Here is a 13,596-nt window from a genome sequence, read left to right as displayed (position 1 = left end):
ACGCGGGACCGGGCGGCACGCGTGGTATAACCAAGAGCCCACCGGGTCCACTTGGTGGTTTATGCGCGAAGGCCTACTTTCTCATCTTCTCATTCACAAAGCTAAAAAAGTGAAAAGCTATATAAACACATGAAGTTTTTCTCAACTTTCCAATACGGGACTATTCGTTTTTGTGAAGGAAGTGAGCAAACACATTTTCAAAAACAAAGTGGCTTCTTTTTGTAAACAAAATAACTTTGTAAAATACCAACAAGGGTTATTTTTGTATTAAAATACCAACAGTTAATTCAGAGGAAGAGAGACGTCTTGGAACATTAGGGATTAAAGTGGTTCTTGGGATCTTTTGTGTTTTAACTTTCCCTTAAATATTGTTTGTAAAGGTAATTCTTGTATTTGCTCTCTAGCTTTATATCCCTGTTCTTGTGATAGGGTTTTAATGTTACATTCGCTTATTGCAATACTTTTCACATTTTAATAAACCGGGAGGGGTGACCACCAAAACCCAGCTTGCCTATAAAAAGAAAAAATCTATTTTATAAGGTTTTAAATAATTTGGGGGATTGTCCAAAGCCACCTAGCTTTTCCTGTACATTTTTTCTCCTGCTTGCCACAAGCAGGAATAGAGAAGCTCAACACTCAATTTATGGGCATGCTCATGTTCATGATGGGACCCCTTGATTTCCACCAAGAAGCCTTCCCATTCAATGGACGGCATAGAATGTGAGCTCTTGCTTAAAAGATTAATTAACCATCCCTTTTAAGTCCTCAATCCAATGGTTATTAATGATCAATTGGTCAAATTTTCAATGCATATCATCTATACATGGTGGGTCCCGTGGATGATGAACGGTTGGATGTTGTGTGGGTAAACCGGGCAGTTCTTGCGTTCTTAGTATTGCAGTATGTTGCCGGTGATTAAAAAGAAGAAGAAGAAAATAGCTGAGTTGAGTCGCCACCTAAGAGTCAATCAGATGCATTTGGTTCTACCCAGGTGTGTTGACTCAGTGGATTGTGGATACTCAATATCGTCGCCAAACAAAAGCCAAGAGAGTATCCAGAATTGGAAAATGCCGAGAATAGGGGGACCCCACGATCATCGGCCACTTTCCGATCCATCGAGCCACCAGCAAAAGGGGATCAAGCCGGCGGGGAGTGGGACTAGTGCACTAATTTGTTTTTAAAGGGTGTTAGCTCTTGTGAGTCTGGATCTATTTTACAAGGTACTTTGAGAGGAGGTCTGCCAAGCCCCACATTACCCACTTAAAAAAGGTATTTTGAGACCTCCATATTTGCTATGAAATGGTCCAAATGGATAATATGGTAGGGCCACTTATTTTGTTGATCTAAACCGTTCATTTGGCGGTCTCCATCATAGATGAGTTGTTGGTATTTTAAGAAGATTATTCTACCCTTCTCATTTGGATGGTGTAAAATGAACAATTCTATTTACATCATACTATATTTAGTCAATGGAACACGGAAAGTTAAATACGCTCCTTAGTTTACCTCACACATTAGAGCAACCAAAATTATTTCAAAGGTAAACCAAGTGTAGGGTAAACAAAATACATCAAAATAGTTTACCTCCATATAGTTTACCCCGTCGTATTTACCCTCGCTAAGACATAGCTAAAGACTAAAAATGTCTCGTACTTTGAGAATTTACAAATAGAGTCATCACATCTGAGTTAATTTTGCAAATCGGTTATTGAAGAGCATGTTATCTACCAATTGAGCTAGAGGCAAAGACAAGGTGAGTTTGTGTCATTATCTAAACATGGGAGTGCAAGTATGGAAAGCCCTTTTTTAAATCGGACTTATATCCGCACCACCTTATTTTGATAAAGACACTACTCATTTATTTACACCTTCAATAACTAGGGAAAATTACAAAAATTACATTTACACCCCCTCTAGTTTCTAACACATACACTTCTACCCCTGTGGTTCTAAACATGACAAGTACACCCCCTCTGTCAACGGTCCGTCAGTTTAACCTGAAGGAAAGACTGAAACTAACCATGGTTAATATTTTGAGGACAAAAATACCGTCATTTGCAGAGGGATTAGGGTTACGCCATTTCCCACGGCCGTCGTCACACCTCCGGCCACCGCCATCACCTCCACCACAGAGAATGAAACCCCACCCCCATAGCTACATCAAACCCACATTTCAAGAAAAAATATTGATAAAAACAAAAAAAAAACCCTAAAATACTAGGGTTTGTGTGCAAATCATGACAATTGTGTGAATGAAGACAAATAAAACTCCTAAATCGAAGGTTTATGTTGATAAATAAACAAGGGTTTGAATCAAACCCAAATTTTTAGTTTTCAAGTCTAAAAATCCTAATTTTCAGTTGGAGAAGACGAGGGCATTTTGGTCATTTTCACCTCACCGTCTTGTCCGTCCAGCTAAAAAAACCCAATGGCACCACAGGAGGTGTACTTGTCCACGTTTAGAACTAGAGGGGTAGAAGTGTACGTGTCTGAAACTAGAGGGGGTGTAAATCTAATTTCTCTAATAACTATTAGAGTACTCTAAGATGATGTAAGTCATATGACATCAATCAATATGGAAGAGTGTAAAACAAAGTGAGTGGTGGGATTATCAAAATAAGGGAGTGTGGATGTCAGCGGCTTTTTTTTATCTCTCTGTTTTTACCCAAAGTGCACAAGTAGGCTGCCCACGAAGACAGGTAGGGGTTTGATGGAGCTTCAACAAGTTAAATGTGAGACTGAGAGAGAGAGAGAGTGGCTGGAATTATTTGAGTGAGATTGTGATATGAACGTTTTAAAAAAGAAGATATATATGTAGGGAGATAGATAAAGAGAAGGAAAGTCCGAAAGTTAAAGAAGGTCTCTCCTTCAACCGTACCCTACGCTCTGTTCCTCTTTAAATCAAAAGCCGCAGAGAGAGAGAGAGAGAGAAAGAAATTTTCATTTTCCCTTTTTCTCATCCATTAATTTTCCTTTGCAGAGTAACGGATTTCAGCACAGCTATTTTGTCGTTCCCGTTTGGATCTTTAGTCAGATTTTTCCCATTATAAAAGGCAGAGCTCCATCCCAGTTTTCCCCCCTTACTAACTGATCAGATCCACGTCTTTTTCTCCAGATCTCAACTCTCCCCAAACCAAAAGAAAAGTTCTTATCTTCTCATCCCCGTTTTAGAACTGCTATCCTTAATTTAAAGCTACTACTTCCTTTGCTTTCCTTCCTCTGTTTCATTACAACCCTCGCATTTAAGGTTTTTTTTTTTTTTTTTTCTTTCGGCCGAGTTTCAGTCAGATTCGGCGCCGCGATTTGCTATAATTTTGGCATTTAATCCCTACTGCTACACGTCTGCTGCTAGATATTGATTATCCTCTTAAATTAACAACAAATGGAAGGAAGAAGAGTCAAGATCTGTCTGTCCCTTTAAGTTATAAGTTAAAAGGATTTTTCTTTCTACCATCAGATTTCAGAAAACCCAAAAAAACGTTGGAATCGTTTCCTTCTTGGATCTGAGTTTTCGCTTTCCTTTCCTCGGCTCTAATTTTGTCTTTTTTCCCGTCCGTTTTATGTTTCAATATCTCCAAGGATTTTGACGTAAACTTTCTATCGAGAATTTCCCTCAGACAACAACATGTTACCACAAAAGCAAGCCGAGGAGGCTATAGTTTCGAGCTTCAACGAGACGGAGAATGAAGAAAAAGAGGATCAAACTGTGTTGAGTGTGAAAAGCTTTCTATGGCATGGAGGCTCCGTTTATGATGCTTGGTTCAGTTGTGCTTCAAATCAAGTAGGCAAAGTTTCAAAAAATTCTAAAATGAAGAACAAGAGACTTTCTTTCTTTCTTTCTTTCTTTCTGTTATTCGATTTTAGGAAAGCAAAGCAGTTCCTAAGCTTTTCTTTATCATTTTTTTGTAGGTGGCTCAGGTGCTTTTAACGCTCCCGTACTCATTTTCTCAGCTGGGGATGCTGTCCGGAGTCTTATTCCAGGTATTCTACGGACTGATGGGGAGTTGGACTGCGTATCTCATCAGCGTACTCTACGTAGAGTACAGAAGCAGAAAGGAGAAAGAGAACGTTAGCTTCAAGAACCACGTCATTCAGGTTAACTCTCTCGCTTCACTTCTTCAAATTTTTTTGATGAGTAATCAGTTCTTCTAATTGAATTCAAAAAGAAAAACAAAAATAGATCTCCCGTTTTCAAATAAACCCATGAAACCCTTAGGTTAAATTTAAATTTCAGAGAAATCAGACCCCTTTGGCTCGTTATATTTGATGTTTATGGAAAAGAAAAAAAAACCTGGAAAAATCTCAGCTTTAGGAATCACACATCCTAACTGCTCTCAAAGATCTACGAAATTAACTGCCATTTTCATCAATTGATTGAGATTTTACGGCCTGTATCTTATAATTACAGTGGTTCGAAGTGCTTGATGGGTTGTTGGGACCTTATTGGAAAGCCATCGGCCTTGCTTTCAACTGCACGTTCCTTCTCTTTGGTTCTGTCATTCAGCTCATAGCTTGCGCTAGGTAAGTTTTGCAATTCTACCCTTTCCTTTTCCTTCACTCTTCTTTCTTATTATTCACTCTCTTTTTTTAACACAGCAATATCTATTACATAAACGATCGATTGGACAAGAGGACATGGACGTATATCTTTGGAGCATGTTGCGCAACCACGGTTTTCATACCTTCTTTTCACAACTACAGGATTTGGTCTTTTCTAGGCCTTGGGATGACCACTTATACGGCCTGGTATATGACTATCGCAGCTCTAGTTCACGGCCAGGTATCAAAATCAATATTTCTTTCACCCATTTCTATTAATTTCGTCTCTTATTTACGTCTGTTACTGAGTAAAAACCCCTTTTTGTTTCTTTGCTCTTTCTTTTTTCTGGTTGGGGGAGGAAATGGATTTGATAGGTAGATGGTGTTTCTCACTCAGCCCCCACAAAGCTGGTACTATACTTCACCGGAGCCACCAATATCCTCTACACTTTCGGCGGACACGCTGTCACTGTGTAAGTAGAAAAAAAAATAGGGAAATGACATATTCGCCCCATTTTTACTTGGGACAACCCGCTCTAGCTTTAAAGAGTAGTCATAATACAGGGGCTGTCCCAAGTAAAAAAAGGGCGAATATATCACTACCAAAAATAAGCCTCCTCTTTTTACTTTTTTTTTTTCATAGCGCTTCTCTCTGGCTCTCTGCAGCTTTTGCTGCCTATTAGGGTGGAAATGAAATTTCGATGAAATTAAAGAAACTCACCCCATTACCTTTTTCTCCTTCCAAATGATCACACTACTGCTCTTCGTTACAGTTGGTCTGGTTAACGCTTTGTAAAAGGTAATGATCCACCTGACTCGGGATTATTAAAAAATCCATTTTCTAAGAAGACCTTTACTCTCTCTTTCGTTTCTTCTGTTATTTTAAGTATTTACTCTATAGTCTATATTTGAAAGAGACCCAACCGAGTTACCGATTCAATCCTTCCGAGTCAGGATTGTCCGAGTTTTTTTTTTTTATTAATTAGTGCATGAACCGGTTTTACCGGTTTTACTTCTTCGAGAAACATGAGGCAGCCGTTTTTCGAGCCGCTCCTTCCGTCACTCACTCCTCCCGAAAAGCTACACACTTTGATTTCTTCCCAAAAATTCTACCCTTTCTGTCCTTCGGAAATCGGAATGTTACAAGAAGGGTGTTATTATCAAAAAGCGCGAAATTTACTATCATTTTTTTTTTCTGTTTGACTTATATCTAGTCCGGTTAATAGTAGAAAAGAGGGTGTGAAAACGATAGAACTTTGGTTAAAATGTTGCAGGGAAATCATGCACGCAATGTGGAAGCCCCAGAAATTTAAGTACATTTACCTACTCGCAACTCTTTACGTGTTCACGTTAACGTTACCGTCAGCCTCTGCCGTTTACTGGGCCTTCGGTGACCAGCTTCTCAACCACTCCAACGCCTTCTCTCTCCTCCCTAAGAACGGTTTCCGTGACGCTGCCGTTATCCTCATGCTCATCCACCAGGTAATAATAATGCCCCTAACCTTTACTCAAAACTGAATTCACCATTTTTTAACTATTCAATTTCACGGATTTGTTATTCTCCGTTTTTCTACTTGGAATTCAGTTTATTACGTTCGGGTTCGCATGTACGCCATTGTATTTCGTGTGGGAGAAAGTGATCGGAATCCACGACACGAAGAGCATTTGTGTGAGGGCGTTTGCAAGGCTGCCGGTAGTGATTCCGATATGGTTTTTGGCCATAATTTTCCCCTTCTTTGGGCCCATTAATTCTGCCGTGGGCGCCCTCCTCGTCACCTTTACTGTCTATATCATCCCCTCCATGGCTCATATGCTCACTTACAGGAAGGCCTCTGCTCGACAGGTAATTCATTGGACTATAATGACCTTCTCTAATTTGACCGACACGAGCAATGCCAAACGGTGTTTTGGTCATTCCGAGATAGTATCATTCTAGATTTTATGCGGTCGTATGGTCCAGTATTTTTCAAAAAACTACTACTTAGGCCATCGGATGTTCCAAACCGTTCATTTGATGCCTCAATAGATCGGAGGATTGTGATCACCCCCCATGGAAATTATTTTTGAGGCTCTATAGATTGGAAGGCTAGGATCATCCTAAGGAAATGAAATTTTAACCACAGCCTATTTTACATTGTGGCCAATGAAATGGAGGGTTTGGATCATCCTATGGTGTAAGCCTTATAGTAGTTTTAAAAAGATACTGGACAATATGGGAAATGATATTTTCCCCCCTTTAACAGTTTCTGTGAGAATGGTTGGGTCACTGCTTGAGGATCAATTCACCCCCTGTTAACATTTTTCTTGGCCTTTAAAGACGGGATTGGAGGGGGTAAAATATCTTTCCCCTTCTTTTTTCTGTAACATTTTTACATGGGCTATGATATTTTCACCCTCTGCATTTACACATTCGCCCACTGTTAACGTTACTGTTCGGTGTTTCACGTTATAAGGGGGCGAATGCGTACTGTAGATGGGGTGAAAATATCATCGCCCTTTCACCGAGTCAAGGGACAAATGACAGATACGGCCCTACTTTCGAGCTAATCACTTATAATTAGGGCTTGTATATATTTTCATAATTTGAGGGCATTTTGGTCATTTAACCAACGCTGAGTTATTGTGATGCTGACTTCCATACCCTGCCTGGCTGCCGCTAACAAAATCCTTCCAATCTTTTACCAACACTGGACCACGTGTGATGCACGTGACTGAGTGTGGGCTCCCAGCCGCATTAAATGCTAGGGATTGGGATATACTGCGAGACGTTGAGATGTTTCTTTTGAAGGACATGAACAACTGTAATGGGCCTAGTGGCTACGGGAAGCTACTTTGATATTGGCACTCCATTCTTCATATGTTAACTCGTTTCGAACTCGGTAGCGGTCCGCACTTGAGTTGACTCAACTCAGCTCTTGGTTGAGTTATTTGTAAGTAATTCAGTTGGAAGTGTAATGCATTTTATACATGGCTTATTTTGCAGAATGCGGTCGAGAAACCACCTTTCTTCCTCCCGAGTTGGACGGGTATGTACGTGGTTAACTCGTTCATTGTGATATGGGTGCTTGTGGTTGGATTCGGATTCGGCGGGTGGGCTAGCGTGACAAATTTTGTGAAGCAAGTAGATACGTTTGGACTTTTTGCTAAGTGCTACCAGTGTGCCAAGCCTCCCCCAACCCCACCACCCCACTGAGATCACTCCGAGTCAACATGAGTCCAATAACCATACAACCCAACTTCCATCAGTCAGTGACCCCGCCCACTTTTTTCTCTCTCTTTTGTATTATATACAAGGGGAGGTACCAGTTCCCACTTGTGGCATTTGGTGCTCTCTTTTACCCTGCTATTTTTCCCTTCTTTGTTGGGTATGAAAAGCTTAGGATAATTGCTATCTAGGGTTTTATTTTCCTTCTCGATTTGGGTTTTTTTTTCTTTTTTTCTTTTTTATTGTAATCTTACCTCAAAATATGAGAGGGTTTTTTTGGTTTTGTTTTGGGCTGCTATTAGTAAAGGATTTGTGGTCATTATTAAGTAGGAATGAGATTAAGAAAGAGCATATGTTGTTTCTCATGTGTTAGAAAATAGGGCAAGGTTGGTGGGGTCATGTGGGTGCGGAGGGTGGAGTTCCTCCTCTTTTTGACTGGATTCTCGCAGGTGAGGTGTGCTGCTTTGTGTTGTCCTCACATGGGTTGCACGTTGGGAGATACCCTATCCATCACGTGAGACACTATGCCACTAACTTTTCCTTCTTTTCTCCGTTTCTTTTTCTCTACCCAACTCCAAACCTAGACCTTTTTTAACGAAGTTTAAGCCTCAACATTACTCTCTCTCTCTCTCTCTTAAGTGTCCATTTGTCACACTCCCATAAGCTACGTTTTGTATGCAAGGGCATATAGATGAGCCAGATAAGTCACTCACGAGTCTCACATGGATGCATCTGGTGGTACCATTCCCTGTTCTTTCTTATCCAGAAAAAGAATAGTTCCCAAAGAAAAAAAAATCCTGAAACGAACAGCCAATTGCTTTTACGCTTCCAAGTGATGAAATTAGAAGGGATTCAATGGTCAATGTAAATTTCATAAAGAACTGAGGCTAAATGCACGTCAAAATTAAAGTAAAAGCAACTAATTTCAAGACGCACATGCATTAATCACCAGAAGGGTAGTATTTGGCTAATGGGCAATCATAGTTTAATGTCCTTTGATACTTCTATAGGGAATAAAATAATCCTACAAAGTCATTATTTCAGCTGTTCTACCTAAAAAAGTATCTTTTGATGCGACTAAAACATGGCTTCAGTGTGACTTTGTTTGTAGCTGTTCCCCACTACATAAAATCATGGTTTTAGATTTCGACGGATTTCAGTGGGGACTGAGAAAATGGCATTTTTAAAAATAAAAATAAAAATGTTACAAAATTTTGGAATTTCGGTCCCAAATTTCGAACCTTAATACCAAATTTCGGACCGAAATTTCTGATTTCGGTGGGTCCGAAATAGGTACCAAAACTAAAATTTAAAACCTTGCATAAAATACAACTTAGAGCCTCTTTGGATTCCGGGTTTCGAAATTAATGACCGTAACAGTAATGATATAAACATGGTTTTTAGGATTTCGGTAGGGACCCAAACCGAAATTTGAAATTTCGGAATTTCGGTAATTTCATTCCGAAATTTTGAAATTAATTAAATAATATATTTTAATTATTACCAAATTTCGGGTCCAAAATGGTACCGAAACCAAAATTTAAAACCTTGGATATAAAGTCCAATTTGTTTTGGATTTCGGGAACGACAAGAAAAACTATCTGTGTTTGTTCGTTGTATGATGAGTCCAAGTCCAATAATCGATTTGACAATCACAATCGGTTGCCATAATCTTAAACGAACATGTCCTTATTGTCACAAAAATATGGCTACCATTCTTATATAATTAAATTACTTACACTTAATAGAAGTACAAAATCATTTAAGTAAACAAGAAAATAAATAATTTAAAAGAAATAATATGAGAGAAAAACTTGTAACCAATCTTTAGACATTATGCAGTGGAAATGTTGCATCTCCTTCTGAACATAAGCATAAGCATAGTGCCGAACCATATAAATTACTGAAAATCTAGAATTCTCTAATATCCCCCGAAGTATAATCAAATTCCATGTGCAACCAATGAGGAGATGAGAATTGATAAATGGCCAGAGCCTAATTCAGCCGATTCTTCAGCTGAATTAGAATCATGGGTTTTCTGCACTTAATTTGTTCTATTGATTGAGAGAGAGTAAACTCCATAACCTTTTTGGGGATGCTTAGGCTAAACTAAGGCGACACCTATCTAATCATGGGCCATAAAATTGAACGGTCATGATCATACAGTAGAGAGCAGAGATCGTCCTGATTGTCAACCTCTCTACTTAAGCGGAGTGTCAACTTCTCTACACTGTCGTCGAAGACAGTCGAATTCCCAACACTGAAACTTTCCAGCTAATGGAAAGAAAAGACTGCACTCACAGACAGACCTAATACGGGTCAGATCCACCTATGTATTTGAATCCGAACTTGGTTGGGCCCAATTTGGTCGGGTCTCGTATATCTTAGGTTTACTGTCCGTGTCAATGTCCGTGAATGCCCCTAGGAGAATCTTAGGTCATTTAAAAGCTACTGATATTGGCACTACCATGGTTTGATAATTGCTCCAACTCATATTGTCTTTTATTATTTAAACAGCTATCAAAGGTTATTACAATTCCCAAAAAAAAACTCTCATAAGCAAATGTTTTTTTAAAGGACAAGCTGAGATTTTGCAATGATTAAAACACGGTAGTGCCAATATCAGTAACTTTTAAATTTTGTATAAAGCTAAAAAAATATGTGTGTTTAAGTCCCCTACAAAAATGATATAATGTATGTTTTTACCATCACTCTTTGTTTTCCGCGAAGATGATCGTGATCAGCGAAGAAGGGCATTCATTCTGATAGCGAATAAAAATTGCAAGTGAAAAATGGGCTTTAGGATCCTTAGGGTAGAGAGAGAGAGAGATATTGAAGGAGACTTCATCATAATCATTCTATTCCTTTATTTTTTAAGTTTTACTCAAGGTTGCCAAAGCAGGAATCGAAAGTGAAAATCGAAGGCTCCTAGGGAAGAATCCTGCTCAAAGTTGCCAGAGCAGGAATCGATACGGGAATCGAAAGCGGGAATCGAAGACTCCCAGGGAAGAATCCTGCTTCCTTGGTTTTACTATCAGATGTTATATACCTAAAATACCCCTTATGTTTATGTTAAATTTAAATTGTATATTTTTGAAAGCACATTTAGTTTGTTTTAGTTTTATTTTCGATAGATGCAGTGAGAACAAAAAAGTAAATTTGTGTCGATGGGTGTTTTGGTCATTTGTTGACCTAGCTTGCCATTGCGTGGATCATGCATGGTTGCTCCATCTTTTCCACAATCTTCCCACTTCTCCTTTTTCAAATTCATGACTTTCTTTTTAAAATACTAAAGCTACCATCTTTTTCTTAAGTCTACATTTTTTATACACCACCACTACCAAGTCCTTAATTCTTCATTTACATTGACCAACCTAATCTCTATTTACTACTCTTTGCTGGGATTTTTAAAGAGATTTTTCAATGAGAAATACCTTCATTGAAGCACCATTGAAGGCAAGCTTGTGATTTTAAGCAAAGTTCCAACTAGCCTCATTTGACAAGCCGGTAGTCCGGTTTGCGAAAATCATCTTTCTTTACAGTTTAGCCATATTTAGTATAAAATATAAAATATATTTTTATATTACAAAAAAAATAAAAAAATAAAATGCGAGACATTGAAACTTTTCAGCAGTGTTTGAGCCTTTTGACTTTCATCCAATTAATTAAAAGTAGTGGCTATTTCCCACATGGGATTTGCTAGCGTCCATGGCAAAAGGCATTCCGCGGAGGGTCTATTGCATCTGACAGTAGCCACATAGGCTCACTTATCAGCAGATTTTATCTTCATTCACGAAGTGGCTGCTGTCAGATGCAACAGACCATCTGGGAAATGCCTTTTGTGATGGACTCTAGCAAATCCCTTCCCACATAAGTGTAACAAGACAGATAGAGGGACAGACAGAATTATCAGATACAAGGAGAGTTAGCAACAGGAGGAGGAGAGTGCCAGCGAGGGTAAGAGATTAATTACAAGTAACAAATTCAGTTAGAAGACTGTTATGACAGTTAGGAGTAGTTAGCATCTGAAAGGTATTATAAATAGGAAAGGAAGAGAACAACAGGGTATGAGAACATTGTGTAGAATTTTCTTTTTTTCCTTGTAACAGGAGGTACTGGTGCCTCGAAGCCAGTTAAAACACATTTTCTTTCAGAAATTCATGATTCTTCTTCTTCTGTTTTTCTTTAATCTTAATTACTGCAAATACATCTAAGCTCGTAACAATAAGACACGGCAAAAGACTCACATAATCTGTAAAAGTCCCAGCTGGTATTTACAGTGGGATATGGGCCCACTGACAGGCATACCCACAGATAACTGGGGTGGGTCCCAAACTAAGCACAAGTGCTCCCCAAATGGATCTCTCAAAATAAAAACATTGTCTGTGCTCTGCAATAAAATGAGATCGGTCCACTTTGTATAGGAGATTCGGGTGATGGTGTAAACACCATTAGTAACTTCATGCCTAATTTCCTTGACAAAGCTTGCAAAAAGTTCATGCCACTAGGTAAGAGAATAGTCCAAGTTTGGATAACTTGATAGCTTCTTTAATGAAATCACACACTGAGTGGGTTCAGTGATATCTTTATTGTGGGATGTAGTAGCCCTACCAGCTTGCACTTTACTGAACGAAAGATTTCAGAATCCAAATTGACAGATACATGTCATTTGAGCACTGAAGAACATGGACATATCACATGCCTAGATAGCTCTGAAATTCTCTTGTTGGGATGCTATAAAACTTTTCAAAGAAATAGACATACCCTAGTTTAACTTTTAGGCCGTGTTTGGCAACCATGAAAAATTATTCCATGGAATGATCTTGGGCCTAAATGTGTGAGAGTGGGGGAGAAAGAGAGAGAGAGAGAGGGAGAGATGGGTCGGTGGGAGTAGAGAGTGCACCACCAATCCCTAACGCCCCTGTTTGGATTGCATGAATCTACTGGAAAAGTTTAGAAAGGAAAATATTTCTATAGTTTCCTACTTTTTTACACATGAAAAAGGATGACTTGAACCAACCCTATTCAAGTTTTACTTAGAAGGACCTTTAATTTATAATAATATCCCTCTAGACAAACCATAATTAATTTTAAACACATTTTTTTAACCAACACCGCATTAAACCCGGATTTTTCCATCCCATCTTGCTAACTAGGGTCACAACAGGTGGGGCAGATTGGGGGGGTTTTGGAGGCGAATTTATCAGCACTACAAAATAAAAAGAGAGGGACGTCATTTCCTTTCTCCCTCTGCATGTTGGGTTTTTTTTTTTCCACCAAAAATGATACCAGATCCTTCCATTTCAGAAATAAAAGTACCCGACAAATTGACAAAAATACACTTATTTAAGGCTAAATTTTGAATCAAAATGACATCATCATTTAAGGTTCTTTTGAATGTAGCATGGGCATTTTAGTCATTTTGTTGAAAGTCTATTTAGCACATTTGCTTAAAGCCGGAAACAGGTGTTTAAACTAGGGATTTGAAGTTGTAAGAGAAGAAGAGAGAGAAAAGAAGATCCATCTCACGCGCATTCGTTTGTCTTTTAAAGAAAGACAAAACTGAAATGGAATTTTCCCATGGTTTCCTTGACATTGGTATCACAAGAAGATAATAACGACTAAGAGAAGTAAAAACAATCTCTCTCTCTCTCCCTCTCCCTCTCTCGTAGAGGCTGCTATCAAATATCAATCATCTTCCGTCCTATTCTTTTTAAAGGTAGCTTTTGCTGCCCTCCAGGAATCCTTAAAAGCCATCAAAATAAAGCGGCCCTCTAAGACCCAACCCGAAGGGTTCAACCTGATTTTGGCTCAGGTTGGGTTGTTGGGTTGCCTTAGCCATTTGTTTGGAA

General features: G+C 38.9%; 1 protein-coding gene across 2 annotated transcripts; it reads left to right on the top strand.

The window, feature by feature from the left end:
- Positions 1 to 2,822: 2,822 nt before the first annotated feature.
- Positions 2,823 to 8,107, top strand: AUX1 (Transmembrane amino acid transporter family protein). Of its 2 annotated transcripts, XM_077358798.1 has the most exons (9): positions 2,843 to 2,859; positions 2,981 to 3,781; positions 3,910 to 4,095; positions 4,409 to 4,521; positions 4,597 to 4,780; positions 4,915 to 5,012; positions 5,814 to 6,021; positions 6,125 to 6,382; positions 7,523 to 8,107. In XM_077358798.1, exons 2-9 carry the CDS (start codon positions 3,626 to 3,628, stop codon positions 7,730 to 7,732), a joined length of 1,413 nt encoding a protein of 470 aa, XP_077214913.1. In that variant the 5' UTR covers positions 2,843 to 2,859; positions 2,981 to 3,625; the 3' UTR covers positions 7,733 to 8,107. The 2 variants fall into 2 exon arrangements, with proteins under 2 accessions (XP_077214912.1, XP_077214913.1); XM_077358797.1 differs by having other exon boundaries at positions 2,823 to 3,781.
- Positions 8,108 to 13,596: the final 5,489 nt, after the last annotated feature.

This window comes from Tasmannia lanceolata, unplaced genomic scaffold (genome assembly GCF_043159265.1).
Source record: "Tasmannia lanceolata isolate RefF3 unplaced genomic scaffold, GAP_Taslan_0.1 ptg000018l, whole genome shotgun sequence".
Lineage (NCBI taxonomy): Eukaryota > Viridiplantae > Streptophyta > Magnoliopsida > Canellales > Winteraceae > Tasmannia > Tasmannia lanceolata.
This window is presented reverse-complemented; position numbering and strand designations above follow the sequence as displayed.